The following is a 14,213-nucleotide window of genomic DNA, read 5'->3' on the forward strand; positions in this document are numbered from 1 at the left end:
AAATCATGTTTTTGAGGACCTTCGGAGGACGAAGGCCCCCAACAGGGGAGAGAAAGTAGCTTTTCAAAATTGATATATCAAAACCCTCTTGAACACTAAGAGGAGAATTTTAATTTAGGGGGAGTTGTGTTTAGTCAAAGGAAACGCATTTGAAACAGGGGGAGAAAACTTCAAATCCTGAAAATGCTTCGCAAAATCTTATTCATCTACCTTTGACTATTTGCAAAAGAACTATGAAGAGGATTTACAAAAGAAGTTGCAAAAACAAAACAAGTGGTGCAAGCATGGTCCAAAATGTCAAAAACTAAAGAAACAATCCATGCGTATCTTATAAGTATTCATATTGGCTCAATTCTAAGCAACCTTTGCACTTACATTATGCAAGCTAGTTCAATTATGCACTTCTATATTTGCTTTGGTTTGTGTTGGCATCAATCACCAAAAAGGGGGAGATTGAAAGGGAATTAGGCTTACACCTAGTTCCTAATTGATTTTGGTGGTTGAATTGCCCAACACAAATAATTGGACTAACTAGTTTGCTCTAGTGTACAAGTTATACAGGTGCAAAAGGTTCACACTTAGCCAATAAAAAGACCAAGTATTGGGTTCAACAAAAGAGCAAAGGGATAACCGAAGGCACCTCTGGTCTGCACCACTGGACAGTGTCTGGTGCACCACCGGACAGTGTCCGGTGCACCAGAGGACTCCAAGTCGAACTCGTCACCTTCGGGAAAATCCAGAGGCGCTCCGCTATAATTCACCGGACTGTCCGGTGTACACCGGACAGTGTCCGGTGCTCCAAGGAACGGCGCCTCAGGAACTCGCCAGCTTCGGGAATTCGCAACGGCTAGTCCGCTATAATTCACCGGACATGTCCGGTGTACACCGGACTGTCCGGTGTGACATCGAAGCAACGGATATTTCGGCGCCAACGGCTACCTGCAGCGCATTGAATGCGCGGCAGCGCGCACAGAAGTCAGGCGCGCCCATACTGGCGCACCGGACACTCTACAGTACATGTCCGGTGCGCCACCGGACATCCAGACGGGCCCAGAAGACATAGCTCCAACGGTCGGAACCCAACGGCATTGGTGATGTGGCTGGCGCACCGGACATGTCCGGTGTGCACTGGACTGTCCGGTGCACCATGCGACAGACAGCCCCACCAAACGGCTAGTTTGGTGGTTGGGGCTATAAATACCCCCAACCACCCACCATTCATTGCATCCAAGTTTTTCTACTTCAACCACTTACAAGAGCTCTAGTATTCAACTCTAGACACACCCAAGTGATCAAATCCTCTCCAAATTCCACACAACGCCTTAGTGATTAGTGAGAGAGATTTGCTTGTGTTCTTTCGAGCTCTTGCGCTTGGATTGCTTTCTTCTTTCTTTGATTCTTTATTGCGATCAAACTCACTTGTAATTGAGGCAAGAGACACCAATCTTGTGGTGGTCCTTGTGGGAACTTTGTGTTCCAAGTGATTGAGAAGAAAAGCTCACTCGATCCGAGGGATCGTTTGAGAGAGGGAAAGGGTTGAAAGAGACCCGGTCTTTGTGACCACCTCAACGGGGAGTAGGTTTGCGAGAACCGAACCTCGGTAAAACAAATCCACGTGTCTCACTCCTTATTCGTTTGCGATTTGTTTTGCACCCTCTCTCGTGGACTCGATTTTATTTCTAACGCTAACCCGGCTTGTAGTTGTGATTATTTTTGAGAATTTCAGTTTCGCCCTATTCACCCCCCTCTAGGCGACTTTCAGGTACGTACTTCATAACCTTCGTCCGAAGATCGTTATATCCTTAGGGAAATAATGCTTCGAAGGACGAAGGACATTAACCATTAACCTATTTTTGTGTTGTCTTATTCTTAACTCATAGCATTTGAAAACAAGTCCCCAACACACCCCCTCTTGGGCATCGTGATCCTTTCAGACAGCTTGAGACACTCTAAGTCACCAGATTCACCCCTCATCATCCCACTCACCCATTCTCGTCTCTCTCCATCTCCCTCTAAGATGGATAAACCAAGAAGTTGAGAGAAATAGAGAGACAAAAAAAGAGAAGCAAGAGAAGAAAAGAAAAGAAGAAGATAAATTGACTTCCACGCCAAGTGTAAGGCCATAATCTCAAGAGAATAATATGAAGCTCATCATCCCCCTCTACATATCCAACACTTTAGTGAGCTCAAGATATATTTCATTTATTTCTTAAATGCAAAATCACAACCCTAATCTTGATTTATCTTGCATGTGGTGAACATGGAAGTTGCTAGCATCCAATCCATCCAAATGTAAGCCCCAATCCTATCCTTCTCACTCATCCCATCTATTTTTTGAATTCCTCTCGAATATTCATGTGTATAAATGCAAGGAGAACTTAGATGCCGTTTGGTTCACAAATTTGTAACGTAATCGGTATCTGATAACGTTAAATCATGTTTGTTTTAGTCCAACCGTAATCAGATACCACACTAAAAATTGATACCAGCCTATTCAATTTTGTTACCGCCAGTAATCGAACGTAAACCGTTACCATTACCATTTGCGTTACATTTCTTGAACCAAACAACACCTTAGTTCTTTTCAAACTCTTCCCATCACTTGGATGCAAGAAGATGCAAGGCACGAGCTTGAGCTTGGTGACACAAGGTTGCCAACTCACCAAAGTTAAGTTCATTGACTCTAATTTTGTGGTTTATCTATATTTATTCATGTTCTGCCCAAATTCTCATCACTAGCTCAACCCTATGCAGAGCCAAACCCTAGCTAGGTCACACAACACAAACACCTCAGCAAGACACTCCTAGATGATCACCAAAAACACCTAGAAAACATCACCCACAAACCCTAAAGCACACCCTTAGGAACACCATGAACAACAACCTACACGGTTTCATCGATGTCCTGGTGAACAATCTAGCTCCTGCAACGAACTATCCGACAGACTATCTGACAAAATAGAATTGTTCGAACACGCATGTGCCTCGATGACGATGAATGACAAGAAGGCTCCTACGACATCTGCATCAATATGTGCCTCAATGACGATGAATGACAAGAAGGCTCCTACGACATCTGCATCAATATGTTCACGGGCATTCACTGTGAGTCTACGGTAGAAGTTTTGAATCAATAGCTAATCCTCCATCCCATGATGAGAACATGTCATGATGTACTCTTGAAGTCAATTCCATGTTTTGAGAATCAATTCATATGCCATCGCATTAGATGATATTTTTATGTGTCATTAACACAAAGCATTTTCTCTTCTAAACAATCAAATTTATAGCCACATCAAATCCATATCCTCATGTGCTGACCTGGAACTTGCCATAAGCATTTTCGCTAACGACAATATAATGGCTACTTGTGATGACGTGTTTATACTAAGTAGAAACCATCCACACCGCCTCACGTGCTTATTGTGACCGCTAATTGTAACACCGCTTCTATATATACCCGCTATAACTAGAGAAATCCTCGCAACTCTTCGCTTACGAATCTCAATCTTCATTTATGCCACCCCTTTTTCTTCTCCTCCATTATTCCATTCTTTCTGCCCATGTAGCCTCAAGCATCCATCCCCATCTGCGACCATGGCTGGCGGCTCCAAAGCCATGTCACCACCATTGACTATCCCTTCTTATTTTCCGTGCGTGCATCTGTCATGCATGTGTCCCTTCTTCTTCATCGGCAGTTTCCCTCATCTCTTACACTGACTTTGCTACGGATACACCATCGAGATATTATGAAGAGATCGACAACCTATTCCAGCCTAATCTGGTGGGGGAGGTGTCTTCAGGCCGACTCCCTATGTCGTCGCGCACCGCCGCATCACAGGTACATTCATTTCATGAATCTTTTGGCAATTCTACTCTTACCCTTTATTTTGCTTGGGCGTTCAATATATATTCTCTATTGTGTGGCATATAATTCGGATTTTCAATTCAGCTTTGCCCTTCTTGCAACCACGGTACCACACCACTTCTGATTTTTTTTTGTTTCCTTTATGTTAGATAGATCTTTGTGTTGTCGATCTTTCTTTTCAATTCGCCGGAGAACAATAGTGTGATGTTCATGTTATCTGTCGATAACATAACTACATAAGCAATAACCAAGCATGACACCCTGATCGATATCTATCTGAATCTCTGAACAAATTGTAAATCCTGCAGGCAAATTAAACCGTAGATCCAGACACATCACTACACCAGATGAGTGAGCACAAGATGTACATGCATGTACCAGCAGTCCAGCACACAGAGAACGGGCAGCTGGTGCAGCCCAGCTGTGCACAACATTTGCTAGCTGCCTCGCGCGCGCCATGCATCCTGCAGCGGCACACAAACACGCCGGAGGCATGCACTCACGTTCTTCTCCCCCTCCTCGCTCTACCGTGTATACCAGTCTAGCTACGTACTGCCAGTGCCAGCAGTCTGTGCCGTGCCAGCTAGCTAGTCGATGACGAATATGGCAGGAAGGTAACAGCTAGAGGCCGCCAAAAGATATCATGCTGTTGGGGAAACGCCAACGATCTCTTGTTGCCCTTCTCGCCACCACGTCGGTCGTCGTTGCTTGCACCACACCACCAGAGCGACGGCCGGGGTTCACCGTCGCGAGCTCTTTTGGAAACGAGGGGGCGGCGCTGCTGGTTTCGTCTAATCCACCATTCCACCATGCGTGAGTAGCTAGTGCTGGCTCATGTGGCGTGCGTGAACAACGTTTATCCGCTGATAGATCTATCGTCGCTACTCGATCGCTAGTGCTCACCTCCCCCGGCCCATGCCATGCATGCAGTTCTTCCTTCCCTTCCCGGCCGGCCGCAAGCAGGGACTTGATCTCAAGAGACGCGCGCGTGTATAAAATGGCCGGCCGGCGCTTGCTGGCCTAGATCCTCACCCATCTATCGAGCTAGGACTGCTAGATCCTCACCTGCCCGACTCTCGCTCGTCGGTTCGATCTTTCCCATAGGTGCCGCCGGAGACCTTAGCTTTAATTAGCACACTGAAATCAAACTTAATTACCTGTGATTTTTTAATTTCTCTTCTAGTTGCAGGAACGCACGGTGCTAGTTTCGAGTGTAGCGCGGCAATATGGAGGCAAAGAGCGCGGCCGCGGAGGTGCTCAGGAAGACCGACGCTGGCGGAGACAATGAGAGGTATAGGCATGGGGAGCTGGGGCGCGAGGCTGTGGAGGAGGAGGAGGTGAAACCGCGAAGGGTGGCGGATGCGCCGCTGCCGGCGGAGAGGAAGAGGAAGCGCGCGGCGGACCCGGAGGACGACGGCAGCGTGAGCGACAGCGGCAGCGGCAGCGAAGGGCCTCCGCAGCAGCAGCAGCAGGTGAAGCCGTGTCTTTCCCCGGTGCCGCCTCTCCAACGGCTCCTGAGTGCGTGCCGCGCCCTGCTCACTGGCTCCTCCTCCCCGCCGACGCCTTCCGCTGTCGCCTTGATCCGTGGCATTATGGGTACGTCGTACGTTATCTCTCTTCCATTCCAAGCACGCGAGCATTTCGGATAAATGGGATTTTACGCTGCTGGCTAATGTGTTCAGTGTTCTCATCAGACAAGATTGGGCCAGACGACGTCGGGCTCAGGGACGAGATCCGCTTCTTCAACAAGATGAACGCCGCTGGTCTTCAAAACCCTCCTATCGTCACATGCAAACCTATTTACGAGGGCGCCAACTTTACGGTATGTATGAATCTAATCTAACTATAATATAATATATATATCCATCATATATCGATCAAAAACCAATTAATTCCGGCTGTGGGCAGATCGCGGTGTTCTTCTTGCCACTGGGAGCGGTCATGCCTCTCCACGACCACCCGGGCATGACGGTCTTCACGAAGGTGCTCATCGGGTCAGCGCGCCTGGAGGCCTACGACTGGGTCCGTCCCCGTGTCTTGGCCGGCTGCTGCTCGGGCTCCCGTCGCCGGACGCTCGCGAAGAAGGTGCGGGACGACCACGGCGTCACCGCAGCGGCGTCCGCCTGGGTGCTGTTCCCCAACAGCGGCGGGAACATGCACCGCTTCGCGGCCGCGGAGGACGCCCACTGCGCGTTCCTCGACGTCCTCACGCCGCCCTACGCGCCCACGGACCGAAGGCGCTGCACCTTTTACCAGGACCTCCCCTACGAACACCATCGTCCTCGTCCCTGTACCTGTAGGTCGACAGCCACAGGCGGTGCCATCTGTGACGACGACGTGCTTGTTGCGGAGGAGCAGACGTGTCGGCTGGCATGGTTGGAGGAGGTCCCGCAGCCTAGGAACCTGAGGGTTGTCTGCTTGCCGTTCCGAGGCCCAACGATCTTCTAGCCTCATCAACAGCCCATCCGGCAGGCAGACCCTGCTTACTATCTCTAGCTATGAGGGAGGCATAGTTGATCAAAAAAAAATATTGTCTTTTTCCTTTTGGAGAATAGGATCCCGTGCTGATAAATGATGATGTTTACAGTATGTAGTGTTAAGCTACTCTACTGCGTCACTGAGACAAAACGTATTCAGCTCTTCACAGGTGGACGACAAAGCCACTGGCTTCTGTACTTCTGTTTCTGCGATGAACCAGATCACCGCCATAGTCAATATAATAGGCTCTAAGTCTGCATTCTCCCCTTTCACATATCTGCAGCCATAGTCAATTTTCCCTGAGTTGTACACCTGACTATTCTCTTGACGGCTTCCCAGTGGTCACTCGTTGGTGCCTGCATCATCAACCGACTTGCCAGACCAAAACTGCATATGCAATGTCTTGCCTAGTGTAAACCAAGTATCATCTCAATCTGCCAATGACGCAACTATACTTGGTCACATACTCACATCCACTTCAGTTCCTTTCCGGCCAGCCACCAGTCTGAGACGCGCAGCTCCACCTATCCTGGATGCATAAGCACTCTAGCATAATATGTGATTTCTCCAGGTTATTTCTGCTTACCTTCCATCCCCGAGAGTAGTAGCTTAACATCCCCAGATCACTCAAACTAAACAACTTCTGTTGTTTGAACTCTGCAATCTTCTCACTGTCTAGACCCCAGATAACAAGGTCATCCGCATGTGCTCATAGCCTCATACTCCAAACCAACAAGAAAGGATTTCGCTCACTCCTGTATGCAACATGCTCCACTTCACTCCTACTGAACCCAAGTCCTTTCAGTTCGACATCAGGCCTTGCGTTCGAGGCTCTAGGAGCTAGCCTGTGTTTGAGCCCATACAGGTGCTTTGTTTAGATTTTCATTGTCTTGCCTGCACATTTTGGATCGCTAAAACCAGGTGGCGCTGATGAACATATACTTCTTCAAGCATTTCTCCATTCGGAAAAGCTAACTTCACGTCCATGTGGTTTACTTCCCACTAAGGGCTTGTTCGGTTAGCTCTCAATCCATGTGGATTGAGTGGGATTGGATGGGTTTGAATCCCAAACAAGTCAAACTTCTTAAGAATTTTTTTCAATCCCATCTAATCCATGTGTATTGGGAATAACCGAACAACGCCTAACCATGGGCAGCTAGAGCTAAAAGAAGTCTCGCTGGTTTCAACCTTGCTAAAGACGTCTTGGTCAGCTTACAGACCGTGGTCTTTACTGATATCAGCATAGAAAAAAAGAAGTTTGAGTTTGATGATTACTGTCATAGCCATCAACACAATTGCTTTCATTTAAGTTAGAAGTTCGTGGTCCTGAGTTCACTGTTTTTTGGGTGCCGGTCTGGTGGACTGGTGAGCAACCACGTACAGGGATTGTGGCATCTATCAACATTGAGATCGTATCCAACAGTTCACTTATATGATCATTAGAAAGTATCTAACAATTCACTTATATGGTCATTAGAAACATTGTTTTGCACGCAGAGTGATGTTTAAATATAGATATGAAGATAGACAGATAGGTAAGCTGCTAGATAGTTTAACGAGAATTTCATATTTGGGACTCTAAACTTAGCGCTTCGCAATATTACCATCCGAAAGATTTACTTCGCAAAAAAGTACTACGGATATCTACTACTTAATTATACTACCATTCAGCATGTTGTCTTGCTTTTCTAATCTAATTTCATGTATTTTGCCCATGATTAGCCGTTTTTACCCGTATGTAATTATAGGCACTAACTGAACTTACAACTCGCCTGCGCTCTCGCGCTCAACAAGATCACGTGAACAGCTGGCCAACAGGAAGCTAGTTGCAACAGCAGGAAGCTAGTATTTGCAACTTGCAACTTGTCTGCGCAGGAACCAGGAAAATCTGGTATTTGTAACTTGCAGGATGCAAACGACTCCTAATGCTCACGTAATGCTCATGAAACACCAGGACGATGATACAACTTCCATGGTCAGCGTGTCCCTGGGCTGGGCTATGATGCGGACGAGGTGCCCCTGTCCAGCATGACATTGCCCAGCGTGACCTCACCTAACGCGATCTCGCCCAACGCGGCGGTCGGCACGGCCTTGGCCAGCGCGTGCAGGCCCAAGCTCGATGGACGGTGCGGCGGGGCTGAGCCCGGCGGATGGTGCATCAGAGGTGAGCCTGAGGGTCTGGACGGGGTACAGGGCGGCCGTGGCCAGGACGGTGTCCGGTCGTCCATGGCGGCGTGGAGACGGAACGCACGCACAAGATAATTTGGTCTCTTTAGATACAAAATACATGGGAAGAAGTAATAAAAGGAAGATTATATGGTAAATGGTAGTATAATCAATTAATAGATGTTTGTAGTCATTTTTTTGCGAAGTAAATCTTTTGAATGGTAATATTGCAAACACTATGTTTAGAGTTAGCACTTATCTGTTGTCGCGCTTATGGATGATGAGCGTTTGGAGTTCTATGCCATCCGGAGAGGGGAAAGCAGAGATCAACGATGATGGCAGCAGAGGGGGGACGCGGGGGGGAGGGGAGAGAGAGAGGTGGGGTTGGTGGACCGGGTCGTAGGACAGAGATAAAGGATGATTGATGATCTAAATAATATTGTCCATAAAATTTGAGTGAGTAAGGACGAGAGGTTATCCAATGATCTGAACTGTTAATTTTGATGATGTATTAAGTCTGGGAGCAATTTGTTTTATGAATTTAGTGAAGATTATATATGTGGGTGGATTTAGTTGTGTTGGTTTTGTAAAGTTTAAACTAGTAGATTATATAGTGTTATAATATAAATTATAGATATACCAGATATATGTCTGTGCGTTGCGACGGTACACAATCACAAATACGGTACTTTCGGAGGTATCTTCTTCTTCGTTCAGTAGGCACAACCGCCATTCTTGGATCATGTAGCCATGGCAAAAACACTTTGCTCGCCATTTTTCTGTGCGAGCACAAGCCCATAAATAAAAAGGTCACGTCTCCAACGCCTTCACTGTCGGCTTTTTCTACGCACGGGTGCCAGAGACGGAGCCAGAATTACAACATAGGGAGACAAAAAAATTACCGAAATTATAATGTAAAATAGCGTATGATATATATTACTATACTAATTTTTATATAGCATAAATAATAAGCTAATAAAAGAAATTTGCATCACATAATTATATATTAATATCATTTATAGCAGTTACTTGAAGTGGGTTCTAACATGTGAACCATGTAAGGATAACAAATAGAATATGAAACGATCTTATATTTTCAACAGCCCAGCATGTAACATGAGGAAAAAAGATGCAATAACATATCTAATGAAAGTACTATCCACCATAATCAATGACTGTCATAAGAATAATATATACCAAATATAAAGATCTGGAAATATAGTTGTTCCCATAAGAAAACGAAACAAATATAAAGATATTTTCATAACTGAAAACATGAATAAGTTTAAGCGACATAGTATAAGGGGAAAGATAGAAAAAAATGAGTACTTCTGAGCTTCTTTAAAGGCAGTTGCAAGTGCAGCAGGTACCCCACTTTCTGATGATGTGATCAGATCATGACAACTACACTCGACCACATGTAGACCAAGATGGTTAGCAACATGCCTAACCACCGTGCGCTTTCCACATCCTACAAAGCGATCGTTTTTTAGAGTCGAGTTCTATTGAAGGTTGAGTAGTATGTGAAAGTCGCCTAGAGGGGGGTGAATAGGCGGAATCTGAAAATTATAAACTTAAGCACACACTACAAGCCGGGGTTAGCGTTAGAAATGAATCCGAGTCTGAAAGAGAGGGGAAAACAAATCAACCAAGAAATAAAGTGGATGAACACGGTGATTTGTTTTACCGAGGTTCGGTTCTAAAGAACCTAGTCCCCGTTGAGGTGGTCACAAAGACCGGGTCCCTTTCAACCCTTTCCCTCTCTCAAACGGTCACTTAGACCGAGTGAGCTTTCTCCTTAATCAAACGGGTCACTTAAACCCCACAAGGATCACCACACACTTGATGTCTCTTGCTTTGATTACAATTCTTTTAGGAACAAGAATGAGGAAGGAAGAAAGTGATCCAAGCAACAAGAGTGCAAAAGAACACGAGCAAACTCTCTCTCAAGTCACTAGGTGGTTGGAATGAATTCTAGACTTGGAGAGGCTTTGATCTTTTGGAAATGTGTTTTGGATTGAATGCACTAGCTCTTGTATTGAATGTGAAGTGTTGGAAACTTGGATGCTTGGAGTGTTGGTGGTTGGGGGGTATTTATAGCCCTCAACCACCAAACAACCATTGGGGGTGGCTGCTGTCGATGGGCGCACCGGACAGTCTGATGCGCCAGCCACATCACCCAACCGTTAGGGTTCTGGAGCAGTTGACCGTTGGAGGCTTTGTCTTCTAGTGGCACCGGACAGTCCGGTGCCGCGTCGGACAGTCCGGTGCCGCACCGGACATACACTATTCAGTGTCCGGTGCGCCTCTGATCTCTGTTCTGACTTCTGCCGCGCACTGTAGCGCTGTCAGGAGCACTGTTTGCAGTCGACCGTTGCGCTGGTAGCCGTTACTCCGTTGGTGCACCGGACAGTCCGGTGGCATACCGGACAGTCCGATGAATTATAGCGGAGAGCGCCTGAAGAAACCCGAGAGTGGCCAGTTCAGCCCTATACGGTCCTGGTGCACCGGACACTGTCCGGTGGCACCCCGGACAGTCCGGTGCGCCAGACCAGGGTACACTCGGTTTCTTTGCTCCTTTGTATTTAAACCCTATCTTCAATCTTTTATTGGTTTGTGTTGAACCTTTATGCACCTGTAGGTCATATACTCTAGAGCAAACTAGTTAGTCCATTATTTGTGTTGGGCATTCAACCACCAAAATTAATTATAGGAAAAGGTTAACCCTAGTTCCCTTTCAATCTCTCCCTTTTTGGTGATTGATGCCAACACAAACCAAAGCAAATATATAAGTGCAAAAATGAACTAGTTTGCATAAGGTAAGTGCATAGGTTACTTGGAATTAAACCAATTTATAATTTCACTAGATATGAATAGATTACTTTCTTTTATCTAACATTTTGGACCACATTTGCACCATTTTTTTGTTTTTGCAAATCTTTTTGGAAAATCTTTTCAATGTCTTTTGCAAATAGTCAAAGGTATATGAATAAGATTGCAAGAAGCATTTTCAAGATTTGAAATTTCTCCCCATGTTTCAAATGCTTTTCCTTTGACTTAAACAAAACCCCCCCTGAATGAAATTCTCCTCTTAGTTTTTAAGAGGGTTTTAATAGATACCAATTTTGAAAATATACCTAATTGAAGAAATTGCTTATCACAAGATACTAATTTGAAAAACAAACTTTTGTGATAACCAAATAAATCTTCATTTCGAAAATTTTAAAGTTGGTGGTGCGGTCCTTTTGCTTTGGGCTTAATATCTTCTCCCCCTTTGGCATTAATCGCCAAAAAACGGAGACGTTGGGAGCTCTTTTACTTTCTCCCCATCGGTACAAGTAAATAAGAGTGAAGGATTATACCAATTTGGAGTGATGTGGAGTGACGGTGAAGGGTAAATGATACCGATGGAGTGGAGTGGGGGGGTGGAAGCCATGTCTTCGCCGAAGACTCCATTTCCCTTTCAATCTACGACTTAGCATAGAAATACACTTGAAAATACATTAGTCGTAGTCATGAAAGAGATATAATCAAAGGCATACAAATGAGCTATGTGTGCAATGTTTCAATCAAAGTTCCGAGAATCAAGAATATTTAGCTCATTCCTAAGTTTGCTAAAGGTTTTCTCATCTAAAGGCTTGGTAAAGATATAGGCTAATTGTTCTTTGGTGCTAACATAAGCAATCTCGATATCTCCCCTTTGTTGGTGATCCCTCAGAAAGTGATATCAAATGTCTATGTGCTTAGTGCGGCTGTGTTCAACGGGATTATCCGCCATGCGGATTGCACTCTCATTATCACATAGGAGAGGGACTTTGCTCAATTTGTAGCCATAGTCCCTGAGGGTTTGCCTCATCCAAAGTAATTGCGCACAACAATGGCCTGCAACAATGTACTCGGCTTCGGCGGTGGAAAGAGCTACTGAGTTTTGTTTCTTTGAAGCCCAAGACACTAGGGATCTTCCCAGAAACTGACAAGTCCTGATGTGCTCTTCCTATCAATTTTACACCCTGCCCAATCGACATTTGAATATCCTATTAAATCAAAAGTGGATCCCTTGGGGGTACCAAAGTCCAAACTTAGGAGTGTAAACTAAGTACCTCATGATTCTCTTCATGGCCCTAAAGTGAACTTCCTTAGGATCGGCTTAGAACCTTGCACACATGCATACAGAAAGCATAATGTCCGGTCGAGATGCACATAAATAGAGTAAAGAACCTATCATCGACCGGTATACCTTTTGATCTACAAACTTACCTCCCGTGTTGAGGTCGAGATGCCCATTGGTTCCCATGGGTGTCTTGATGGGTTTGCCATCCTTCATCCCAAACATCTTAGGTATGTCTTGAATGTACTTCGTTTGACAGATGAAGGTGCCCTCTTGGAGTTGCTTGATTTGAAATCCAAGGAAATACTTCAAATCCCCCATCATAGACATCTCGAATTTATGTATCATGATCCTACTAAACTCTTCACAAGTAGATTTGTTAGTAGACCGAATATGATATCTTCAACATAAATTTGGCATACAAACAAATCTTTTGCAATAGTTTTAGTAAAGAGTGTAGGATCAACTTTTCCGACTTTGAAGCCATTAGTGATAAGAACTCATAGGCATTCATACCATGCTCTTGGAGCTTGCTTGAGCCCATAAAGCACCTTTGAGAGTTTATATACATGGTTAGGGTACTCACTATCTTCAAAGCCGGGAGGTGAAAGGGAAATGTGCCTTTGGGCAATTTCTATTATGTTTTGGTGATTAAGTGTCCAACACATTTAATTGATTTCTTAAGTGCTAAATGAAGAAAGAAGTGCAAATCAAAGAGAAGGTATGTTTTTAGACTTAGTACATTGGTTTTTTGTGTACTAACATATATGGTCTAAGTGCTAGAAACAGAGAAAAGAAGAGAAAAATAGAAATGCGAAAGAGTTGGCTGAGTACAGCCAAAGTTCAGCTCGGCTTGGCACACCGGACTGTCCGGTGGTGCACCAGACACTGTCTGGTGCGCCAGGCTGAGCTCCGGTGAACAGACCACTCTCGGGAATGTTTGGCGGCGTACGACTATAATTCACCGGACTGTCCGGTGAGCTAACGGCCGCCAGCGCAATGGTTGGCCGCGCAATCCGCGGGCGATGCGTGGCCCGCGCCAATGGTCGACTTCGCCAGAAAAAGAAGGAGATCGCGCACCGGACATGAACAGTGGCTGTCCGGTGCGCCACCCGACAAAAGGCAAGGATAGCCTTCCTTGTTGGCCTCCGACGACTCCTAGCTGCCTTGGGGCTATAAAAGGGACCCCTAGGCACATGGAGGAGTCACCCAAGCACACTCTAAGCATTCCAAGACTTCTAGTCCTCACTTTCACGCAATCGTTCATCGTTCTTGAGATTGTAGCACCTTTCGAGTTGTAAACTCCCCGCGCGTGTTATTTGTGCTCATTTTCTCACTTGTGTGCGTGTTTGCGGTGTGGATTTAATTCTAGTGTGTGTTGCTCTTCCCAACCTTACTCCGTGCTTTCATTGTGATCTTTGTGGTAAGGGCGAGAGACTCCAACTTGTGGAGATTCCTCGCAAACGGGAAAAAGAGATAAGCAAAGAAAAGTTGTGGTATTCAAGTTGATCATTGGATCACTTGAAAGGGATTGAGTGCAACCCTCGTCCATTGGGACGCCACAACGTGGAAGTAGGCAAGTATTACTTGGCC

At 45.6% G+C, this 14,213-nt stretch overlaps 1 protein-coding gene across 8 annotated transcripts; it reads left to right on the plus strand.

Moving 5' to 3' along the window:
* The first annotated feature begins 3,390 nt into the window (after window positions 1–3,390).
* On the plus strand, window positions 3,391–6,620 carry LOC100284767 (cupin, RmlC-type). 8 transcript variants are annotated; one of them, XM_035967848.1, is made up of 5 exons: window positions 3,487–3,841; window positions 4,177–4,972; window positions 5,052–5,464; window positions 5,563–5,690; window positions 5,777–6,618. In XM_035967848.1, exons 3-5 carry the CDS (start codon window positions 5,095–5,097, stop codon window positions 6,314–6,316), a joined length of 1,038 nt encoding a protein of 345 aa, XP_035823741.1. In that variant the 5' UTR covers window positions 3,487–3,841; window positions 4,177–4,972; window positions 5,052–5,094; the 3' UTR covers window positions 6,317–6,618. The 8 variants fall into 8 exon arrangements, with proteins under 8 accessions (XP_008679045.1, XP_035823741.1, XP_035823737.1 ...); XM_035967844.1 differs by having other exon boundaries at window positions 5,058–5,464; XM_020552947.3 differs by having other exon boundaries at window positions 4,177–4,681.
* The last annotated feature ends 7,593 nt before the right edge of the window (window positions 6,621–14,213 follow it).

The sequence above is a fragment of the Zea mays genome, chromosome 1 (assembly GCF_902167145.1).
Source record: "Zea mays cultivar B73 chromosome 1, Zm-B73-REFERENCE-NAM-5.0, whole genome shotgun sequence".
Classification (NCBI taxonomy): domain Eukaryota; kingdom Viridiplantae; phylum Streptophyta; class Magnoliopsida; order Poales; family Poaceae; genus Zea; species Zea mays.